General features: G+C 43.5%; 1 protein-coding gene across 2 annotated transcripts; it reads right to left on the bottom strand.

Moving 5' to 3' along the window:
* Positions 1–3916: 3916 nt before the first annotated feature.
* CSRP3 (cysteine and glycine rich protein 3) lies at positions 3917–24514 on the bottom strand. Of its 2 annotated transcripts, none has more exons than XM_003919909.4 (6): positions 24405–24514; positions 13751–13890; positions 9637–9805; positions 7723–7855; positions 6465–6558; positions 3917–4253 (listed from the first exon to the last, which is right to left on the bottom strand). In XM_003919909.4, exons 2-6 carry the CDS (start codon positions 13860–13862, stop codon positions 4177–4179), a joined length of 585 nt encoding a protein of 194 aa, XP_003919958.1. In that variant the 5' UTR covers positions 13863–13890; positions 24405–24514; the 3' UTR covers positions 3917–4176. The 2 variants fall into 2 exon arrangements, with proteins under 2 accessions (XP_003919958.1, XP_074257325.1); XM_074401224.1 differs by lacking the exon at positions 24405–24514 and adding an exon at positions 22002–22025.

Raw genomic sequence — 24514 nt, forward strand, 5'->3', positions numbered from 1 at the left:
AGAAAAAGAGGAGTCAAAGATGGCTTTGAAGTGTTGAACCCAGTGAATGAGAGGCTGAAGATGCTATTCTGAGAAATAAGGAACACAGTGTGGGGAGACAAGGTGATGAGTTTGGTGGTTGAGATCTACTGAGTTTGAGGTACTTGCAGGTTATCCAGTGGGAAAGTCTAGAAGGCAACTGGAAAGAGGCCAAGGCATGAATGGGAATCATCTGCATAGATGGATGAGATTGTCACAGGGGAGAGGTAGAAAATAGATGAAAATGGTGAGTCACCTTCCTCAAATGGAAAGATGAATGCTAAAAAGAGATCAATGATGACAACTGATGTGAACTAACAGTCTAAAAAATATAAGAGAGAGAAGGGCAGGAGCAAGAGCTTATGGAATATGGATTTAGGGAGCTGGAGAAGGAGGAAGTATCAAAAAGGAGATTGAGTAGGAGGACAAGAAAGTAGTGTCAGCCAGGCGCAGTGGATCACGCCTGTAATCCCAAAGTGGGCAGATCACCTGAGGTCAGGAGTTTGAGACCAGCCCAACCAACATGGAGAAACCCCATCTCTACTAAGAATCCAAAATTAGCCAGGTGTGGTGACACATGCCTGTAATCCCAGCTACTCAGGAGGCTAGGGCAGGATAATTGCTTCAATCTGGGAGGTGGAGGCTACGGTGAGCCGAGATTGCACCATGGCACTCCAGCCTGGACAACTAGAGCGAAACTCTATCTCAAAAAATAATAGTGTTATAGAATCCAGGAAGGATTCATTTCAGAGAGGAAGCAGTCAGCAAGAGCTAAGGAGCAGCTTACTTGAGCAGAAGTTGAGAACAGCTGACAAAAGACAAAAGAGTTTGTGATTAAGAGGTTATTAATGGGGCCAGGCACGGTAGTGATTGGTGAATCACTTGAGGCCAGGAGTTTGGGACCAGCCTGGCCAACACAGTGAAACCCCAGCTCTACTAAAAATACAAAAATTAGCTGGGCGCTGTGGCATGCACCTGTAATCCCAGCTACTTGGGAGGCTGAGGCAAGAAAATCACTCGAACTTGGGAGGCAGAGATTGCAGTGAGCTGCGATAGTGCCATTGCACTCCAGCCTGGGCAACAGAGCGAGAACTCTGTCTCAAAAGAAAAAAAAAAAGAGGTTATTAGTGGTCTCAGTTACTAGTTGCGGTTGAGGATGGAGATTAGGGGCAAGGAAGACTAAAAATTCTAAAAGACTAAGGAGTAAGTAGAATCTAGTCTTACAGCTTGGCTCTGAAAGGAGAGAGAAGACAATAGCTTGTGGCAGAATAGCAAGGTTTAGTCTTTGTTTTATTTTAAAGCCAAGATAAACCCAGTCATGTTTGTCAGGGCCAGGGGAATGTGACTTTTATGCTATTTTGCCATAACTTCATTCCTTTCTTCAAATATCTTTATAGTCACATTGGAGACAACAAATTTAAATTCCTTTCGGAAATATCAGGCAAAATCTTGGTCTTCCACCCTGTGACTTAGGATCGACGCTGGAGCCATGAGGGTGGAATAATTTGGATGTTCTATGTTTCAGGTATGTAGTAGTCATGAGAGGTCATGCAATAATAAATGTCCTCCCGATCTCAGTGACTCCACACAATATTTCTTTCTCATGTCATGGTCTGTTTAGCTGTTAGCAGGTGTTCTTCCTGCAGTGATTTGAGCTGCTTCCCACCTAATGGCTCTACCATTTCCTTGGGCCTCAGTATCCACTGGACTTCTGCATCCAGACATATGGAAAGAATGGAGACTTTCCTGAAAGGTCATGGAGTCCAGAACTTCATTGGCCAAACGCAGTCATGTGCCTCAGTCAACAGTAAGGGAGCCTGGGAAATGTAGTGAAATAGCTTACCCAAGAAGCGGAGGGGAAATACAACGATTGCTGAACCACAGTAAGCTTCTTCCTTTGTTTTGTTTTTTCTTTTCTAAACTCACTCACTCTAGTATGTAATAAACTTTTAGATTCTAGCAGAATTTGCATTTAGCCTGGCCTATACTCTCTCCTATTTCATTCACTTAACAAATGTTTATTAGGTGTCTACTATTCGTCAAGCACTGTGAATGGCTTGATATGTCACATTCTAGCAAGGAGGCAAATGGGAATTCAAAATTTCAATACAATGAGATAACTGTTACGTTAATTACATACTGGCTATAGGGGTACAGAGGTGGATTAGTTCTGCTCAGGTAGTTCAGGAACAATTTGCAGAAGAGATGGCATTTGACCTGTGACTTGCTTAACAGTTCACCACACTAAGAAGTTGGATTAGACAGTAGAGATGGGGGGAGGTTCCCATCTTCCAGGAAATCTAGGCAGAAGGAACAACATGAGCAAAGGCATGATGGGGTAAGGGTTCTGGGCATATTTGGAAAGCCCCAAGTCTTTGTAGCTGGAGCTTGCCTGGAAGAGAGTCTAAAGCTAAGTTGAAGGGGTAAGGTCGAGGCCAATTTGTGAAAGTCTTTATGTGATACACTGTTATGGGCTGAACTGTGTCTCTGCAAAATTTATTTGTTGAAGTCCTAAACCCCTAGTACCTCAGAATGTGATTGCTGCATTTGTAGATAGGGCCTTGAAAGAGATAATTAAGTTACAACGAGGTCATTCAGGTGGTCCCTAATCCAATATGACTGGTGTCCTTCTAAGAAGTAGAGATTAGGACACAGACACCACAGAGCAAAAACCATGTGAAGACAAAGGGAGAAGACAGCCATCTCCAAGCCAAGGAGAGAGGTCTCAGAAGAAACTAACACTGCTGACACCTTGATCTCAGACTTCAGCCTCTAGAAATGTGAGACAATACCTTTGAAGTTGCTCAGTCTGTGGTACTTCATATGGCAACTCTAGCAGACTATTACACATCCTAAAAAGAGAGATGGAGGGGATGTATTCTGGAGACATTTTGGAGTCAGAATCCAGGAGGCTTGAGATGTGAGGCAAGGTGGGGTGAGGAAGAGAGCAAAGCTAAGGATGGGCAAGTTTTTAGCTTCAAATTTCCTGGGTAGATGGATGACGGGGCTAGTAACCGGGAAATGCAGCAGAGGAGGAGGATGTTGCATTGTCATGTGGTCATTTCTCAAATGTGTCTTACTCCTTAACAAGCCTGGAAGTCCCAAACATAGTACCAAGATCATATATTGTTTTTAGACCTCATGTAGGACCTTGTCCAAGACACTACGTAAGCAGCACTGAATAAATGCTCATTTCAAAGAAAGCCTTTCCCAGGGGACTTGGAGCATGGAAAAACCCATGGGTTAGCCAAGTATTTTACAATTCTTATCACTAGATTTTCACTCACTTTTATGTGTTCCAAATAATTCAGAATTGCACAGTGGTGGGAGAAGCACTGTGGTTGTTGAAAGCAGAAGCCCAAGAAGTGCTTGAGCCGCCTAGAACTTGCTAAGGAGGCAGGGAAAGGCATTTTTAATTGGCTGCATTTCATTTGTGAGGCTGGCAATTTGACATAGAAGTCTTAAGAAAAATGCTAAACCCCAGGAAATTGTCCTAGCATAAAAGAAAATCATCCTCATGTCATTTATAACAGAGGCAAATGCCACTATTGTTGTCATTTCTGGGTTTTCATGAAATGTGTAACATTACAAAGCCCACAATAGGAAAAAAGGATCAACTCTTCAGCAATTTTATTAGTTTTGATTTTCCTTTTAGATTTTGCTATCATGTTCTCTATTTTCTCCCAGACCCCTGTTTTCTTCTCCATTAGCAGTAACTGGAAAGACACTCAGCTGACAGATTCTGAGAGACTGCTTTCCTTTGCCCATTGTTTCTTCCTTCTCACTCCTTTCTCAGTTGACATCAAATTTATTACATTCTCTGCAGCTCGTTGTTTGAACTAGCTTTACGTTTTCTGACAATTTCTATTTCAAAGAAAAGATCCAGAGCCATACAAGATAGCACTAAAACATTTTTTTATTGCCTCTTCCCACTCCAAGTGTTATAAATAATAAAGCATTTGTTACAAATTAAACTTTAAATAATTTTCTTCCAAAGGTCTCTTCTAGCATTGGGTAAAGACTATGATCACTTCTGAAGAGAAACAAATAATGTACACTACACAAGAGAGGCTGTTTGGGGAAAGGTATCCATCTCTGCAGGGTTACTTGGCAAATGCTTTGGGCTGGCAAAAAAAATCTGAGAAATGGTGCACCTCTTCATTCTTTCTTTTCCACTTGTTGTGTAAGGCCTCCAAACCCAATACCCGTGGGGCCAAAATTTTTGGCATAGCAAACTGTGAATGAGAAGAGGATAAAGGGAAAGACAATGCATTGGTTAGCGGCATGTTTTCAGGGCCTTCTGTCTGGGCACAGTCCTTTCAATTATTAGAGACATCCTTTAGATCGATTTATGCATAGGTTTGCAAGGCACAGCTCATGCCTGTAATCCCAGCACTTTGGGAGGTCGAGGTGGGCAGATCACTTGAGGTCAGAAGTTCAAGACCAGCCTGGCCAACATAGAGAAATCCCATCTCTACTAAAAATACAAAAAATTAGCTGGGCATGGTGGCATGTGCTAGTAGTCCCAGCTAATGGTGGGGCTGAGGCAGGAGAATTGCTTAGGTTGCAGGGAGCCAAGATCACACCACTGCACTCTAGCCTGGATGACAGAGCAAGACTCCATCTCAAAAAAAAAAAAAAAAAAAAAAAAATTTATGCATAAGTTAATTTTTAAATAAATTGAACAATACTTATCTTAGATCTGCCAATAAAAATTGTTAAACTTCTTTACGCTTAACTAAATGTGTTTGCAGACATATTCTCATTTGAGTCAGTGACCTCTCTGGATTGCCTGCCCAGTCTCGTCCCCTGTTGCCTCCCGCCTCTGCCTCCCTTCCTACATTCCAGGCACACAGAACCACTTTAAGTTCCTGGAATGAACCATGATGTCCCAGCTTAGGTGTCTTTGTAATCAATGATCCCTGTTCCTGGAGTGCTCCCTCCTAAACCCACATTCACCCGTCAAGCCCCCGGGGGAAGCATGTCTTGTAAGAAGCCTTCCCCATTACCCCAAGTTGGTTCCTTTCCTCTTTTTAGATGACTGCATTGTGAATGTTTCTCTACTAAAGCTTTTTTTTTTTCACTTTGAAATGCAATTATTCATTTACATGCTAATTTCCCTATTGACTTCAGCAACATTTTAGGATATTATGAGCTACGAATGCTGAGGACCCCTAGGTTTTCTGCTGCCAGGAGATGGCAACCATCTGCCAGATAGTGGGCTAGTTCCCATCCTGTGTCGTCACGGGAAAAGCTTTGGCAGTTGATACGGTTTGGCTATATCCCTACCCAAATCTCAGCTTGAATCGTAGCTCCCATAATCCCCACATGTTGTGGGAGGGACCCAGTGGGTGATAATTGAATCATGGGAGCGGGTTTTTCCTGTGCTGTTCTCATGACAGTAAGTCTCGCAAGATCTGATGGTTTATAAAGGGCAGTCTCCCTGCACACACTGTCTTGCCTGCTGCTATGTAAGATGTGACTTTGCTTCTCCTTTGCCTTCTGTCATGGTTGTGAGGCCTCCCAAGTCATGTGGAACTGTGAGTTCATTAAACCTCTTTTTCTTTGTAAGTTACCCAGTCTTGAGTGTGTCTTTATTAGCAGCATGAGAACAGACTAATACAGCAACCTACAGTTTTGATTTATAAAATCTTCCCTCTTAACTCCTGTACCATCGCTCTTTTCACTTCATTCCAACATACTCCTTTGGAGATTCTTGAGCCACCATTATCGAGTGATGAAGCTCCACTAAGCAGCAGAATAGGCCTGGGCTCAGGGGTGGAGGGCACGTCGCCTTGGCCCTCATGCATCCGTTCCTTTGATAGTGTCAAGAAGGAGCTAAGCCTCTACTATTTCTCCACAAGACCAAGGGATTATGGAGGCAGTGAGGGGCAGAGCCACAATGACCAGGGGGTAAACCAGATTCATCCCTATGATCACTAAAGTGATGTACAACATGAGCAACAAAACTGTCAGCGTGGGTAGGGAGAAGGGAGAGATGTTGTGATAAACTCCATTGAGGCCAAACTGAGTTCACCCTCCTCCAGTCACCCCCTCTGCCACTCAGGTGAACAGAAGGTGTTTAAATTTTTGCAAGGGGATATGCTGTTACTTGTCCCTGCCTGAGGCCTCTTCCAAGACCAGAGGCAGGGCGCTGTTTCCTCCTCTTCCTCTCTCCCCGCTGTTCCTCACTTCTCTGAACCACTGAGCATCTGAAAGCATCTGGTCTCTGCCAGGTGCTCCAATGGAAAGGACCAGAGCTGGGTCAGGGGGGAGATTCCTTCCCCTTAGGTGGTTTTGTTCCCCATCCTGAGAACCCAACACTGCCCAGACAGCAGCCATACCTCCTGGGAGACATGGGAAGACCTCCAGGTGTGAACATAATTTCCCCTCTCGAGGGCCTTTTTAGGAAAACATATTTCAAGAAAGTCTCCAGCATCACTCACCTTTGCAATAAAGTTCCCCATCTTTATCAGTGACATTTGTGGATTCCAGACTCTTCCCACAGATGGCACAGCGGAAACAGGTCTTGTGCCAAGGCTGAGGGGCACAGAAGAGTTCCATATTTAGTGAGACAGGCAACACATTCTGTTTCCATTTCAAGTCCCCGACCAGCAGCATCCAGAGGAGTGACACTGTCTTAACCATTTGCTTACCTAATGGGCTCCCGTAATTTCTCCAGGGGTTTAGAGAAAATGAGATGCTTTGGCCTTTGCCAGCACATCTTGGAAGCCTGTAAATGGATTTGTCATGGTGATTTGCATATGTTTTCCTTCAGAATAGACTCAACAGGAAAGAGCTTCCCCAGGCCAAAAAGATCCAAGGAAAGAACTGGTCAGAGAAGGACTTGGGCTTTATGTTGAACATAAAGTTAAAGAAGGAAAACAGTAAAGAAATCATGCAATTGTCCAGGGAATTCAACCTTGTTTTAGCTCTCTTGTTTAACTCTTCTGTGTAATTCTAGTGACAGAGTTGCATAATTTAGATGTTCTAGATCTCTATCCTCCTGTACATCTGCATATCTACCAGGCACAGCCCAGGGCTTCTCCTGTGTCTTTGAATGGCCAGTCTTACGGTGGAGCCTGCCCTTGTGTTTGACGTTAGATGCTCTCCATGGCCCTTCCTCCCACCATGTGGTATAAACAGAATTTTTATCTTTCCTCGAGTTTGACTCCTTTGGTGAGTACCCAGGCTTCGGGCCTGAAACTGGAACTTGAAGAGAACATATGCGTGAGTGTCTCAGACATCTGATGACTTTCCTGAGAGCCAGGATGTTCGTGAGGATGTTTCACGCTACTGTGAGGTGTCTGCTGTATCCATTGGTTGTGATGGCAACAACGGGCTGAGTTAGGCAGTGGTGGCGGGGGAGGGGGGCGGTGGGTCTGAGGCTGACATCTTTTGGGGGGATTGTTGAAACTGGAGGGTAGGGGGGCCTTTATTTTGTATCCCAGAACTTTTAGCTGAGTGCCTACCATCTAGTAGAATAATGCTTGCTGCATCAAACTGCATCAGTTCCAGCTTTCAAAGGGCAATGCAGGATGGCAGCCTGGCCAGGGAGAGTGGCTGAGGATGTGTGGTTTCTAAAGTGGTTCTAAGAAATAGCGAGAATGACAGCTGCTCACAGTTCCCAATTTTTCTCTCATTCCTCCCAAATGGTCTGGTGGAGACGAGCAAGTTCTGTCTGGCTGATACAGAAGGTCTTACCTTGCCACCTCCCATGACCTTCTCAGCAGCATAGACTGACTTGCCACATCGAGGGCACTTCTCAGACTCTCCAAACTTGGCAGTGAACTTGGAAGGGTTGCTGGTGGTGGCTGAGCGTGCAGGCTTTGGGGACCTGTTGGAAATAGATGAATGAAATGTAGGTCTTCCTTGGCAAATAGTACGAAAGCTGTGTGGCCTTGATAAGTGACCTCACTTTTCTGTGCCTTGGACTCCTCATCTGGAAAATGGGGATAATTATGTCTTTCTCATGGCATTGTTGAGAGGGTTATATGGTAACACATGAAAAGCGCTTAGAACGATGCCCGCCTGGCTAATAAATGTTAGCTTAAAAGAGTTTAGAGTTTTCCCTTTTGCTGTGAAGCACTTAGCAGATGTTCTAGTTGTGTTCGCTTGTGTTATCGTCGTCGTTGTGTTGTTATTACTACTGTGCTTATTTATGTTTTTCTGGACCATTTTCAAGGCCATTTGTTTCCTTTCCAAAGAGAGTTGTAAAAATTACAGAGCAAGACGGGATCTTGACAGTGGGTGCTAATCAGTTCCTGATGAACCATGGTCTATGAGCTGAAGCATTCCTCATCACAAGCCAGGCTGTCGTCCTGCCTCCAAGGGTCACCTGTCCCAGGAGAACAATGTCCAAAATAGAGGCATAATAATAGCCTCTCGTGTGTTTGTATCTTTTGGTGTTTGCTTGTACATTGTACCACTCGAGCTGTACCACAACCCTGTAAAGTTGGCAGTGCTGGTGGGAGGAGAGTGAGGATCAGAGCGTGACTGCCCAAGGCCAGGCAGCTCATGACTGATGGAACTAGGATGAAATCCCAGGTCTTCAGACCTTGTTACTCTTTGTGCAGCATCAGTAGGAAGCCCTGATGTTGAAAAGTGAACTTCAGTTAGTAAGGGCATGTTAGTTAGTTAGTTAGTAAGAATGCAGTTGGTATCACCTTTTCTTCCTTATCAAGAGTCTCTCACTGAGATTCAGTAATAAGAAAAATTAACAAAAAGAAATCTAAGATGACTAACCACATATTCCTCCACTTTTCCAGGCTCTCCAATGGCTTACTGTCTTTCGAAGGGATCGGCTGATTTCTCAGATGGCCTAAATGCTCCCTGGGGGAGGCCTTCCATGGGATACTTCCTTGGGTGGGCCAGGCCTTTCTGGCCAGTCCCAGTGCAGAGCCTCATGAGCCTGGAGGCCAGCTGGCCAGACAGTAGTGTCAGGCCAGTGGCCATCGGACTTTTCTCAGTTCTGGGCTGGAGGTCAGTGTGATTTTCAAGAAAATGACCCAGGTGAGAAGACTGGTGGATCTAGATGGCCAGAGTGATATCCCAGCTTCCCTAGGATGATGTGGCAGGAACTCTAGCACTGTATTAGCAACACGCAGCCAGGGAACCCCTAGAACAGTCATGATTGATTGTTTACTCTGAGGCATAGCCCATCCCTGCAGATACACTCCCCCTGCCATGTGGACATTAGTCCTCTTATAATCCAAGGGAAGAAATCTTTTCGTGACAGGCACACAAAGAACGGCCATTGCTTCCTTGCCATATTTATGTGATTTACACAGAAGTCTCAAAGGGGAAGAAAAGAGACTCCATGCAGTTTTGCAAAGGTCAAACAATTGAACATCTGTACATTCTGGGTTTTCTCTTGACATGCAAACCAAGAGCCATGGTGTAAAAGTAATTGCCCTTTAGAAAGGCAGATAATTTAAAGAGAGTCTTTGGAGAGATGACACATTGTTCGAACTTGGTCAGACTGAGTATTGCTATTGTTGGCAAGTCAACAATAGAGTCCATTCTCGCACTTCCAGAAAACGTTGCTATGGGAACAAAATGAACTGTCCTGATAATTGGAGACTTTAACAAGCAAGAGGGAGCAGAGCAGTAACTCACTGTTGGAACTTCAGGCCGAGATGCTCGCCCGTGTCCGTGCTGAGACAGCCAGCCCCTTGTCCGTACCCGATCCCTTTGGGGCCATATCTGCGCCCGTAGCACACCTTACAGTAGATCTCTGACTCATGAGCTGCAACTGTTGTGCTGTCGAGAGCCTTCCTGCAGGCCACTGCCAGGAAAAGGAAGGGTCATGGGATTAGAGCTGAAATCCTTGTCCCCTTCCTGGCATCCCCAGTGCCATGCTCGGGGCCAGAGACCCAGCACTAGGGACGCTTAAGCCAAGAACACAACGTTGATTGCTGACCAGAGCATCTGTCCTGAGTTGTACACTCCCAGACAGTTCCAATCTCACAGATGAGGAAATTGGGTTCAATGGTTCCCAGCTGGAAAAGATTGGAAGCCAGTATTAGAATGAGGTGTATAGTCTCACACCTGCTAAGGACTGCATCCCTGAGTCTTCCCAAATGACATCAGGGAAGTGTGTGTGCGTGTGTGTGTGTATGTTGGCAGGGGCTGGGTTAAATCAGGAGAGAAACTTATTTTTTTCTTAATCATATAAGAATCAGGATTGAGCACTTTCTGTACTTACCATGCTCTTTTAAGGACATTGTGATACTCAATCAGACAATTGCCATTGAGGCTAGTTTTGGTCCAATTCTGGAAACAGAAGAGGTGGGGAAGGGGTAGACCTGCTTTATTAACACCTAAGGCTTCTATTGGCTCAAGGCCCCTGGTTACTGTATATTATCTAATATAAAGTATCCCCAAATATAAGGCAATCAAGCCCTCATTTTTTTCAAAGAGAGGATTTATAGAAAGATTTATTTTGCAAACTTAAAAAGAAACTCCTAAAGATGTAAATAAAAATGTCAAATATCTACTTATAATATTTAATTTAGTAACATAAATCAACAGTATGTTGAGTTGGAAAGGTTACTTTTTTCTAATCTCACATACATTCAGGGAATAATTGTCTCCAATTCTGTCTTCGCATCTTCAACATCAGCATCTCCCTCACCACCAGAATCATTTCTGGGGGCAGTTGACTCAGCTTTTCTGAGCAGCTCACCTTCACTTCTGTCTGCATATTTTGAGAAGCATCCCTGTTTTTTACCTGAGTAGGAGGTTGTCACCTAGAAATTGCATCTCAACAGTAAAGACCTATTAGCATAGCATTAGGGCATTTTTTTTTTTTAAAGATATAGGATTTCCACAATGTAACGACTTGCTACATTGCTTTGCAATAATGATTGTGATGCTCAGTGCTTATAATAGTGAGATCATATCCCCAGGAATATAATAATATGTGTGCATTAAATGTATTTGCCTTTAAAAAAAACCCCAGTGCCATCAAATGATCCCTATAAGCAATTCAGCATTGAATGAGGTTATTTCAGGCTAATATGCCTTCCTCAAATGATATTTTCTAGTTAAAAAAAAAAAAACAGTAATTGAATTTAGGAATGGAGGAAGAAGATAAGGTTGTAGATGAGGTAGGATTAGGCAGGGGCTGATGGGTGTGGGACAAGGGAGTTTATTCTGGGAATTTATTTGACTATTCTGTCAATATTGTAGGTGTCAAAAAACATCTATACCCCCCCCCAAAAAAAAGTTTAAATCAGTAAATAAAATATTTGGAAGAAGGTCTTATAGCAGGAGAGACTTTACAAGACTTTAAACACAAGGAAAAAGGGTTTTTTTATGAAGATGAGTTTGGGGAGAGACCGCCTTATATTGGGACATAGAAGGTATGTACTTGCCTCCACCCTTCTTGTTACTGTCAGTTACCACAACAACTGCTTGCATATCTGCTGATAGTCTAGACTCTGAGTTCCTTGAGGGCAAGGCTGTTTTGTCTTAATATTCCTAGAATTTAGCGCAAGGCCTGGGCCAGAGTTAGTCTTCTGTAAACATTTGTTGAGTGAGTGAATGAATGAATGCATGAACATGTCAATGTAAATCAGTAACTTGTTCACAGTTATAGAATAGCAAGTTGCAGAGCCACAGCTTACCTCAACTGTTTTGACTCCCAGTACAGTGCTCATCCCCATCATTCCAAGACTGCCTATACCCTATTGTGCCCTGGCCAGTTCTGTAGCCACTCCCTGGCTTCTGATGAGCTTTTGTGCACCGACAAAGGAGAACTGTGCTGTCCAGTGCTATAGCCACAGCCGTATGCTGTGCTATAAGCAGGAAATGCGCATCACATTTCAAACACTTAGCACAAATGCAAAAATCACATAAAATATCCCACTGATCATTTGTATATTGAAATTATAATGTTTTGGATACACTGGGTTAAATTAAGTGTTTTAAAATTAATTTCATCTGTTTATTTGTACCATTTTTAAACTATGGTTACTAGAACATTTAGATTTAGATATGTTGCTTGCATTATATTTATTTCTTTTGGACAGCAAACTTACTTTCTATATTTCATAATTAGGCTAGAGATTTAATTGTGAAGATTTATCTAGAAGTAAGGGGAACACTGGCCTGGGCACAGTGTAAGGTAGACCCTGCGTCTCTGAATGCTATATTCAGCAGCTACAGAGTTGCCTGTGGACAGGTGATTATCTTGTGGTACTGATATAGAAAAGTATGCTCCTCTCTGAGGTTCTTCTATCCATCATTCCTGAGACGTATGCTGCTCAGATCCTCATCCCATCAACGAGCTCTCAGGAAATATCAAAGAGTTAAAAGGAAGGTACCAAAAAGTGCTCAAATTTCTTCTACGATGGCTCTTTCGAACAGGGCATCTTCCTACTAGCTGGAAAGACAAGACACTCCTATTATGGAAAGCATCCCTACTCTTTCCTGCTCCCACTCAGTTACCAAAGTTGATCGAAGGAGAATACAGGCCCAGAAGGCTGGATTTCCAGATTGAGACCCCAGTTTTATCCTTGTAGCAACCTGTGCAGTAAGTATAACCATCTTTGTTTTATAAATGGAGAAATTGAGGCTCCTCATGGTGAAATGACCTGCCCCAAATCTCAGTTAGCACATGGCAGAGCCCAGACTCAAATGCAAGTCCCTTTTACTCTAATTCTAGTATTTGTTCTAATATTCCTGCTGTGTGTTTTTTTTTTTTTTTTTTTTTTTAAAGAATGCTGGCTATCTTTGGACAAAATTACCAATAGATGGAGTCCAGCCCTTTGAGTTCTTTACAATTGCATGGATACCTTGCAGCTACCAGATGAAGCATGAGGGTGTGCTGGCATGGCAGTGGGGACTAGTCGTGGAGGGGGCTTGCCAAATATCCAGCAGAGCTAGCCCTTAAGCCAGACCTCCTGGAGGGAAGCAGAGAAGATGAATAGCCATTTCAAAACCAAGGCCAATTTTCTCTCAAACAGGACTAGCTGCCAGGAAACAGTGTAGAATGCAGTCATGTCAAAGAGCATTGGACATGGAGTCTGAAGGTAGAGGTGCAAGTACAAGGCTCTACTATAGACGCGTATGACCTGGGCTTAGATGTGAGAAATGACTTGTCCAAAGACTCCCAGAGAACCATAAGGTCTCAAGATTCCCCCTATTTCTGACATTTGTGAGTCAGTGTCTGGTGGGTAATGACCAGGATTTCTTTCATGAAGATACTGGTGCCCAGGCCCTGAAATGCTTCCCTCTCTGACTCTTATATACAGAGTTGGCATGTGTTGCCCTACTGCCTGACATAGGTTCTTTCTCAGGCAAGACCAGTCACATCTGGCTTCAGTCACAGCTGACCAGAAGGGGCAACACAGATAGCCAAATCCATCCTGGCTCCAGATAAGTGCTGGCTTCCTTTCTCTGCCAAGTCACATGTCAATGTCACCATGGGGTCAAGGTTTTCCCTGTAGAGAGCAGTGGCAGGCCCGTTTGTTCTGACTTTGAGCTACAGGAAAATGAATGGCCTCTGAGCTGGGCAAGTGGTTGAAGCAAGGGTGCTCAGGAGAATACCATCCTTTTCTTGGTGGAGCCCAAGAGTTAAATTTCTAACCACTTCTAAGGTGATGCTGATGCTGCTGGTCCTGGGACCACACTGTGAGAACCCTGACATACAGTGTTTGTGATTAAATGTGGACTTTGTGATGCTGTTCAGATGCTGAGGGGCCCCCAGGGTGTCTACCCAACTCACTGCAGTGGAAACATGTCTTGTGGAAACTCCTTCCATTGCACTGGATTTCTTCTGCGTGGTAGACGGTCTTTTCACAGGCTCCACATTTTGCGCCTCCGCCCCAGTTTGGCATCTTGAAGAGTATCTGGTCAAGGTCAAGTCTAAGAGGACATAAAGCAAATATCCTGCATTTAAGTGGCCCTAGGGGTGAACCAATCTCTAACAGTGCAATGGTCTGAAGACCAGGACACAGCCCGATTTTTCTTTTAGTGTTTCATTTACTCATTCATTTAGCAAATAGTACTGTGTGCTAGTCATTAAATAAGCTCAGACACTTAGATGGCTTTGGGTGATCACTTTACCACTTGTGAATTCAGTTACTTCTCCTGTTACATTTCAGTAACATCTATTCCTGTGTATTTTACAGGGCTCTTGGAAGGAATGAATAGGCTAATTTCACGTACATAAAAGTATATACAGGGCCAGGCGCAGTGGCTCACACCTGTAATCCCAGCACTTTGGGAAGCTGAGGTGGGTGGATCATGAGGTCAAGAGATCAAGACCATCTTGGCCAACATAGTGAAAGCCCATCTCTCCTAAAATACAAAAATCAGCTGGGTGTGATGGCATGCACCTGTAGTCCCAGCTACTCAGGAGGCTGAGGCAGGAGAATTGCTTGAACCCGGAAGGTGGAGGTTGCAGTGAGCCAAGATCGTGCCACTGTACTCCAGCCTGGCACCTGGCAACAGAGCAAGACTCCGTCTAAAAAATAAAAACATATATATATATATATATAAATATATAAATATATAAACAAATATTGTTTTATTATTTTTTCCATCTCAAGCTTAAAAAATTATCCCATCAGAAGTGGGGATCATCTATGAAAATGATCTTTTCTATTTCTCTAGCTAAGAGCTTCTCAAATCAACTTGAACCTCGCTAAATGCAGATTCTGGTCTGGTAAATCTGGGGAGATGTGGGAAATTCTGCATTTCTAACAGGATCCGGGCAATATTGATTCTACCGGCAGTGGTCTACATTTTGGGTAGCAAATTCTTAGCTTATTTTTCTGATAAAAATGTATATTAATAATATATAAAATCTCCTATTCAGAGTTATTCCTCATATCCATAAATTCCTTTTTAAGAATATCATAGCCCAGGCCAAAAGACATATAGGCATACACTAGGTCAGTAGTTGGAAACCTACTTTCTGCTTTCTGAGCTCCCCTCCCCCTGCTGTGCGTATCAGGATGAATTACATAGCTTCTCTTTATACCTGTTTTCCCACCTATACAGTTATTCTTTTCCTTGCTGCTTCAGTGTTCTTTAGAGAATCAAATGACACGATGTGCAGGAGGTCTCACCGAGTTCACAGTGTTCAGTAGGAGCTAGACCATGGTGCTGACACGTCCTTCTGCACTCTTGGAGACATTCAGCTGCAAGGAGCTGCTGATGGCCACAGCCTCAGGACTGTCATTGTCTCCTCACCAGAGAATTATGTTTAAGAGATATTAACCAAAGAAAACTAGTTTAAAAAATAATTGTCTTCTGTATTTTTAGTAAAGATGGGGTTTCGCCATGTTGGCCAGGCTGGTCATGAACTCTTGACCTCAAGTGATCCACCCGCCTCGGCCTCCCAAAGTGCTGGGATTACAGGCGTGAGCCACTGTGCCCAGCCTAAACAAAAGTTAGCCAGGTGTGGTGGTGCACGCCTGTAATCCCAGCTACTCAAGCAGCTGAAGCAAGAGAATTGCTTGAACCCAGGAAGCAGAGGTTGCAGTGAGCTGAGATTGTGCCACTGCACTCCAGCCTGGGCAACAGAGCAAGACTCCATCTCAAAATAAATAAAATAATAACAACTGCTCTCATCTGCATATGTTTTTAGTATGAATCCCAAGTTTTCAGTTTCCTCAAAGCAGAACTAAAATAAGCCATTGATGTTAAATGAAATTTCTGAAATTCAGCTGGCCAGGGGAGCTGAATTTTCACTGGGATCCTCTGGTTTCTGAGACGTCTGCTGCGTCATGACACAGAGCACTATCCAGCCATTCTGAGTGGCTGCTTCTGACCTTCATGTTCCCTTCTGGGAAGCCAGTCACCTTCTTTTAATAGTTGGCGATTAACACTAAGCCCTCCTGGGTCAACTGGTCCAAATTGTATCTCACAGTCTCAGAACAAAGACAGTTTTTTGCTAAGAAACAGAAAGTAAATAGCAAACAGACCACTGAACCTGACACTAGGGCTAGAAGGAATGTTTCTAAATATTCCCCCAGAGAGCTTTTCCTGCTTAGAAAAACTGTGAGATTAGCCAGGAACATCCTATCCTTCCTCTTATAAAAGCAGTATCTTCTGCTAATTCAGTAAAGTTTTAAAAAAGAACTTTAAAAAAGGAAACATTGGACTGGGCATGGTGGCTCACACTTATAACCCCAGCACTTTGGGAGGCCCAGGAAGGAGGATCACTTCAGCTCAGGAGGTTGAGAACAGCATGGGCAACATAGTGAGACCCCTGTCTCTACTAAAAAAAAATTACCCTGGTGTGGTGTCATGCTCCTGTAGTCAGTCCTAGCTACTCAGGAGATTGAGGCAGGAGAATGGTTTGAGCTCAGGAGTTCCAGCCTTCACTGAGCTATGATCATACCACTGCACTTCAGACTAAGTGACAGACCGAGGCCCTGTCTCTAAGATGAATAAATAAGAGTTTCTTAAAAAATGGAAGCATGTAGTTTTTCAATTTCTGTAGTTCAGGTTGTTTAGTAAACTAGAAAGAGTAATGGATTTTGAGTGCAAAGACTTAGAATTAAACTCACATTTATTTGTTCATTCATTCATTCACCCTGCATTTACTACCTGCCTATCACGTGTCAAGCACTGGACTAGGTACTCAGTGAATGAAAGGGGAAGACTTAGAAAACTAAGTAGTTTGTGACCACTGACATTGAGAAGCCCGTGTTGTAGTGAGGAAGATAGGCAAGAATCAGAATGCTCTGTACCAGAGAAGAGACTCGGGAGACATGCTATGGAAACTCAAGTGACCGAGCGGCTCCCCACAGTTAGACTGGGGATGAGGGCAGTGAACTGTTGGAGGGTCACAGAAGAGATCACATTCAAATGGGGTTTTGAAGAGTGAATAGGAGTTAACCAGATACAAAAAAGTGGGAAGGGCATTTCAGGCAGAGAAAAGAGCAAGCAGAAAGGCACAGAGGCCTAAATATCCTCTAAAGAGCCCACGTTTGTTTATTTTGGACTCCATTTAAACTATAGACTTTTAGGGCTGGAATAGATTTTTAAGATTGCCTGATCCTCTCATTTATAATCCAGGTATATTTAAAAAGTAAACATGTAGGGGTATTTTCTCAGCTAACTTCTTTTTCTGCAATCCATTCTTCTCTCATTAGAGATGATACATTTTCTAGAAAAGAATAGATTCACATAATTTTGCTCATGTTCATTTTGATCCTGAGTTTCAGCATGATATAAAATAGAGGAGAAATGTAATAAATTTCATCTAGGAACATAACAATGACACTTTAAAAATTAATGTTATAAAAATTTTCAGTGAAAACAACCCTAGGTCAAAATTCTCATTTCAAATCTGCAGTGGGGATTTCATTGGCATGTCTTGCAAGTCAATAGGAGACAGAGATACCTCTTGAGGGATAAAAATATATATATATATCTGTGCGTGTGTGTGCGTGCATTCATTGCCTAGGCATACTTTTCAAAATGAGAATAAGATTACAGATAATACTTCCTTCACAAGCTAATGTATCCTAGCCCTGGTTGTTTTTAAGTGGTCATAAACATCTGACATACATATATCATCAGGACTTGAAACTTAAAATAGAAATCCATAAGTATTCTATTAATGATGCTCAGTTCCATTTCTGAAGATGGGAATGTAACCATGGAGGTAAACAGAGGATGTCTCACAGGCCAAAAAGCAGAGGGTATTTTAAAGCATCCTTAATCCAGGCCGGGCGCTTGGTGGCTCATGCCTGTAATCTAAGCACTTTGGGAGGCCGAGGTGGGTAGGTCAAGACTATCCTGGCCAACATAGTGAAACCCATCTCTACTAAAAATACAAAAATTAGCTGGGCATGGTGGCACTTGCCTATAGTCCCAGCTGTTTGGGAGGCTGAGGCAGGAGAATCCCTTGAGCCCAGGAGGCGGAGGTTGCAGTGAGCTGGGATTGTGCCACTGCACTCCAGCCTGGTGACAGAGTGAGACTCCATCTCAAAACAAAAGCATCTTGAATCCAGAGACATGGATTCTAGTCTCAACCTTGAACTTGCATAAAAAAATGTTGATAATAGTATCTCCTGGACAGGACCGTTGTCACGGTCATGGAAATATGATGGAATTTAAAGCAGTATTGAGAAGTTATTTTTGCCCACTTCACTTTAGGTTACTCAAATGGCACCAATGTGCTAATTAAGGAGCTATGATTTGAAATCCCAATTAGGTCTTGGCTTACAAACATAACCTTTTCAGCTTCCCACATTGCTTTGGAATTCTTGTGTCCAACACTCCCCTAGACAGGCCTGGAATGTGAGTTTAGCCTGGCATGGTACCAAGGGATGGGCCATTTGTTTATCAGTGTTGCCTGGTACTGGCAAGGGTCATGGAAGGTGGAATACCAATTATAGGCTTGCCCGTCACTGAGCCCTGTTTGTCACCTGGGTCACAATCTCCATCACACCACCTGGCACTACTTTCTGGGCCAGTCCCAAAGATGGCTGTGTTGTCACAGACAAATCGTGGGTCAAGATTAAAATGGGAGACAGCCTGGAACTTATAAGGATGAGATAGAATGGACAGCCCTGTGACATCAACTTGGAAGAGGTCGAACTCCAGATTTGGATACTCAGATCCCAGTGAGAGACTACCCCGTGCCCACTTTTAAGCTAAGACTTAACCAATACCACAGAAGAGATTATACTGGCAATGTGCTTCAGCAGGGCAGTGGGAAAAGCACTGGATCAGATGCCAGAGGCTGGAGGTTTAGTTCCATTTTGCCTCTTCGAAGCTGTGTGATCTGGGAAAAAACCATTCAATCTTTCTGAACTTCATTGTCTTCGTTAGAATGGGGGCAATAGTCCCTTTTATTTCACTATTGCTGGGAGAACCCTACTGTTCAAGTACTGTCAAATCATTCTGTAAGTTGTACAGTAGTATAAAATGTAAGAGCCAATTAGTTCTGCCACAACTTTAAGTCATCATTTAGCAATCTGAATTTTCAAGAGAATAACTGAACTGTGTATCTTGGGCACATTCTCCTTAATCCAACTACTTCTCCCTTCTCTTTCCTTCCTCCCTCCCTCCCTCTCTTCCTTCCTCCCTCCCTCCCTCTCGTCCTTCCTTCTTTCCTTTCTTCCTTCCCTCCCTCCCTCTCTTCTTTCCCTCCTTCCTTCATTCTTTCCTTCCTTCCTCCCTCTCTCCTTCCCTTCCTTCCTTTCCTTCTTTCCTTCCTTTTTCATTTCTCTCCCTCCATTCTTCTCTCCCCTCTCTCCCTCTTTCCTTTCTTCCTTCTTTCCTTTCTTCCTTCCTTCCTTTATTCTTTCCCTCCCTCCCTCCCTCCCTCCTTCCTTCTTTACTTCCTTCCTTCCTTCCTTCCTTTCTTCCTTCCTTCTCTACCAACTATAAAACTGAACAATGATGAGTTAGGGCAAAAGTGGTTGGGCACATAAAATGAGCACCCAGGAGGGAACTTCAGGCCATGACTTTGGGCAGAGACCTCAAGCCACAGTGCCACAATGCCACCATTTTCAGCTCAGTGCTGACCCAGTTGGTCATCCTACTAGATGCCTGATTCCAAACAGTGAGTTAAATTGTCTACACTGGCTGAAGCAAAGATTTTGGATTATAGGAACACATATCTGAAATCTAAGTGATAATAATAGTCATTTCTAACTTTATTATTGAAGCTAACATGCCTGGAGCACTGCCCTTGGATATCATTTAATCTTCACAACAATCCTTCAAGGTAGGTACTATTATAGCATTTACTTTAGAGATGAGGAAATGGAGGCTTTGGGAAATTACATTAGTCCAAATTCATGGGACTGATATGTGTCACATGAGTAGATTGGAACTTATGTTTCTCTGACTCCAAAGCTGTGTTCTTATATTAATATTAGTTACTATTAATCATTTACTATTTGTCAGTGGCTTTACATATATTATGTTTAATACAACAGCTGTGCAGAGCAAATTTTATTTTCATTTTTTGGATATGTAAACTGAACAGAGAGCTTAAGTATCTTTTCCAAGGTCACACAGCCAGTAAGTAGGAGAGCTGCCATTCAACCCCCAGTTAAGCTGGTTCTGAATCTCATGCTCCTGTTTATAACACTGGAGAGAGGACAAGGGTCAACACTCCCACTACCCAGACTTCACAGCCGATGGGCATTGAGATGTGACTGATCCATTGTCTCTCCATGGGACACGGAGAGTGCTCATGGGTGGGACTATCAGAGAAACTGAATTCATTCACTGAAATAAAGGACTTTCTGAGTTACTGCTGTTCAACATGGAAAGGAACTGGAGAGTTCTGCCACACTATTGATTTTCTCCCACACTACTGATGGGGACGGATATACAAGTGGCTGCTATACACTGAAGTCCCTTCGAGGGTCCTTCAAACCCTGAGACAGATTTAAGGATATCAAAAGTGATTGAAGCCTCACCTTGAAGAAAAGCTACCCAATGATGTGCCCTGTCAAACCCTCTCCTTTATTTGCTCTTAATTTGGGTAAGAAAGATGACATTGCCATACTGAAAAAGCATGGGCTTTGGAAGAACCAGGCTTAATTCAGAAACACTAACTGTTGAGCCTTGGGCAAGTTGCTCAAATTCTCTGACCTAGCGTACTCAATGTGTATCCTCGTGTAAAGACAGTACGAGAAGGCTTGTCTGGGAAGGTTGTTTTCAGGTTAAAGCAGATGGTACTATCTAAGATACTGTACAGAGTGACTTAACACATAGCAGGAACTGAATAAGTAGTTACTGGCATCATGACTATTATTTTCGCTATGACTTTCTCTCCAGTTTCCAAGTCTGTTCTTTTAGAACAAACAACTCACTCCCTGCTTGTTCTCCATGGCCCTTCTGGTTCATTGTGAAACAGCTTTTTCAGCCTCCAGAGTGTGTCATGTCTCAGGACAGGCATGCCCAGTTTAGGGTGAGAATTGGCCCCTTGGGTTGTTGGATTGGGTTGGAGGCAGCATGCCCAGGCGGGGGCCCTGTGGCCCAGGGGAGCCCGTGCCCTTCAGTCCTCCGTGTAGGACATTCAGGGTCAGTGGCTGCTTCCTACTGAGCTTCTGAACCCAGATATATGATGTCCTTCAGCCAGAGGCCCTTTCGCAGAGCCCAGGAAGCACAGGTTGCTCATGGCCAGCATGGAAACAAACCCGAGTTTTGGCTCTCACCGCCCCCTTTTTGAAAAATATAATTTTATATTAGTAGTGATTTTATTAAATGTACATACAGTTTTAAAATTGCTGAACCTGGCCTTTGCCCTTCAATTTGAACAATATCTTTGTAATATTTTATTTACTTTTTAATTTTTAATTTAAAAAAATTTTTTGGCCGGGCGCGGTGGCTCACGCCTGTAATTCCAGCACTTTGGGAGGCCGAGGCGGGTGGATCACGAGGTCAAGAGATCGAGACAATCCTGGTCAAAATGGCGAAACCCTGTCTCTACTAAAAATACAGAAAATTAGCTGGGCATGGTGGCACGTGCCTGTAATCCCAGCTACTTGGGAGGCTGAGGCAGGAGAATTGCCTGAACCCAGGAGGCAGAGGTTGCTGTGAGCCGAGATTGTGCCATTGCACTCCAGCCTGGGTAACAAGAGCAAAACTCCGTCTCAAAAAAAAAGAATTTTTTTTTTAAATTTTACTTTAGGTTCTTGGGTACATGTGCAGGTCATGCAGCGTTGTTGCATAGGTGCATACTATATCTGGCATTTCTCCCCATGTTATCCCTCCCCACCCCATGCCACGCTGTCCCTCCTCCAGCCCACCCCCCAACTGCCCCCAGTGTGTGATGCTCCTCTCCGTGAGTCCATGTGTTCTCATTGTTCAACACCTGCCTAACTCAGACGTGGTAGACATACATTAAATGAAGGCTGTAGAACATGGGCAGCTTACAACTTTTCTGAAATTATATCTGAAGCATGGCCAACTTTTACTCCCCAAAACTCACTCTTTGTTCTGTTTTGACCTCCACAATTTATTTTTAAAGATCACCTCATATCCCAGTTTACCTGCTGGCTCTGCCGCTTTCTCGGCCTTGTGCTGCTGGGCAATTCCTACGCTTTCTTGAACTTTAGTTTCTTCCTCTGAAAAATGAGTTTTGCAGGACTTTTTGTGACCCTTAAATAAGCTACTACTTACTCCATGCCTGCCCAGGGCTGTAAACAACCATCAAATCATGATCAACCCTTTCCCACAGTAGAGCTCAGAAGAGGCTCCATCCTCCATGCCTTTTAAGACCGTTACTGTCTCCCTTTCTGCCTTTCTTCACTGGAATGAGTCACTGCAGTTTTTCACATTTGCAGGCATCGCATTTCTCTTTGACCATGAAGCCCGACTCTCAATACAGTATTTATTCCCAGATGTCTGAACAGCACACTTGTAACTGGAAATCTGCCTGCCTCAGGACTTGTATTTCCTGTGTATTATATTCCTAGCCCTGTGTCTTTCCTCTTGTAAAACAAATTAATTGTCTTCTAACTCCTGGTCAGCTTGTTATCCACTCTGACCTCTGGACTTTTATCAGCACGCTTGTACTTAGCAGGAAATCCTCCCAATACCCAGTGGGTTTGGCTGTATGCCTTTTCTCAACGGCCTCACACATTTGTATGGTTATATTAAACTTTACAAAAGTACTTTCCTATACTTTATCTCATTGAATTCTCACAAATCCCTTTAAGAGAGGTGGCTTTCCCTTAATTTTATTGTTCAGAAAATGGAAACTCAGAAAAGTTAAGTGATATTCAGAGCTATAATTTGAACTAGCTCTATAACCAGATTATCTTTATTTTCTTCTTGAAGTTCCCAGGATTTCTGAGTTTGTATTCTATCAAGATTCTGTCTCCATTTCTTCCAAGGGGATTTTAGCCATTTGCCAGCTGAATGCTGCTGCGGCTCCCTCCTCCTTCCCTCCTCTCTTCCTCCCTTCCTCCCCCCTCCTTCTCTCTTTCATTCCCTCCTTCTCTCCTTCCCTCCCTCTCTACCCTGCCCCCTGCCCTGCATCTCCTGTCTCTGATGGATGGCTTGTGTGTCTGGGCTGCAGAGCACCTGTCTGCCTGAACCCCAGGGAGGACACCAAGCCCTGGGACTCAGCTACACCTCCTGCTCAATAGCTTGGGCTCATTGCCACCGACCACAAATGACTGAGTTGTTCAGAAAGGAACAAAAGCCAAATCAGAAGACTCCCTCACATTTTCTGGGTCATAAAACAGTTCTACATGCATTGTGATGAATTGGATGTACCCAGCATTGAGATTCAATCCCAGACATAAACTGAGGACACAGGCTATCCCCCATTCCCCACGCTTCTTGCTATTTAAGTCCACCCTTCCCTATATAGAGCTGCCTCTACCTCCCTCCAGCCCTGACATAGGAGATGGTCCATACATGCTTATTAAATCACATTGAACTGTATTGCAGAGAGTCAAGTTTCCTTAGACCAGTAACTCAACCCCTCCTTCTTGAAGGAGTCACTGGCTTGGCTCAGGAACAAGGCAGAAATTAGAGGCAGCAGCTTGGATCTTTCAGCAGCATTTCCACTCAGATCATTGCTTAAAACCACTTCTTATTCTCAATCACACCCATGCCTGTCATTCACTGGGATATTTTTGAAAGTCCTTGACTAAAACCTAGATAAAACACTGGGAATCCTAACCACTGGCTGAATTATCCTCCCATTTAATAGAGCTTTTAATATATTTCAATGTAGCAATGCCTTTTTGGGGTCCAGTTTTGATTAATTTCAAATGATTAAAAGCAAGCCTGTTGCTGAACATCTTTAGGATACAAAAATCAATTTAAAATCAACAAGCCTGAAATCTCAGAAATTCACCATGACCTTTTGAATAACACAATTCCACGAAATTTGAGCATGGGAAAGCTGTCTTGTATATTTCATCTAGCATAATTGCTTATCGCTTTGTATCTTCGCAGTACTTTACAGTTTGGAAAAATGTCGCCAATTTATATTGATCCTTGCAGAAGAAGAGACCCAGCCTCTGAGGGCAGGAACCTTCTCAAAGTCTGTCATCCACCACTTATATGGTGCTTGTAGGACTAGAAGATCAGTAGACTTTCTGTTATTTCCTATTGCTTTCCAGTTGTTCGAACTAAGATGGCAGGAAACGTAATTTCAGCACATAAGTAGTTTTATAATGGAAAGAATCCCTTACTCATTTCTCTGCCTATGAAGTCCCTAAAGCCCCCAAATATTAATCGTCCTTGCAGGAATTTTTTAAACACCCGCTAGATTCATACCAGAGTCAAGTACAACTTGAACCTCCTTCCATAGAACCAGAGAGGGTGCTGGCACTTGGGATGTAAAATGCGCCCTTACTCTGTGGAACCCTTTATAGTCCAAACCAGCCACAGAACCAACCCACCTCCAGCGCAAATGTCTATCTTACTCCACTCACCTGCCTGTGTGGTCTCTGTTCAGCTCAACTGAGTCTGAGGGGCTCTTGTCCTCTTTAAATATATGAAGGCTGTCACCAGCCTTGGCCTGCTGGGGGAAGGGCAGGAGGGA

This window comes from Saimiri boliviensis, chromosome 6, assembly GCF_048565385.1.
Source record: "Saimiri boliviensis isolate mSaiBol1 chromosome 6, mSaiBol1.pri, whole genome shotgun sequence".
Lineage (NCBI taxonomy): Eukaryota > Metazoa > Chordata > Mammalia > Primates > Cebidae > Saimiri > Saimiri boliviensis.

Excerpts from the sequence above, each read along its gene's own strand:
- CSRP3 (XM_003919909.4), bottom strand. The coding sequence starts at position 13,862 with ATGCCAAACTGGGGCGGAGGCGCAAAATGTGGAGCCTGTGAAAAGACC. Across the intron at positions 6,559-7,722 it reads AGGTCATGGGAGGTGGCAAG|CCTTGGCACAAGACCTGTTT; the intron begins GTAAGACCTTCT and ends TGTGCCCCTCAG. Across the intron at positions 4,254-6,464 it reads TGGGGAACTTTATTGCAAAG|TTTGCTATGCCAAAAATTTT; the intron begins GTGAGTGATGCT and ends TCTCATTCACAG.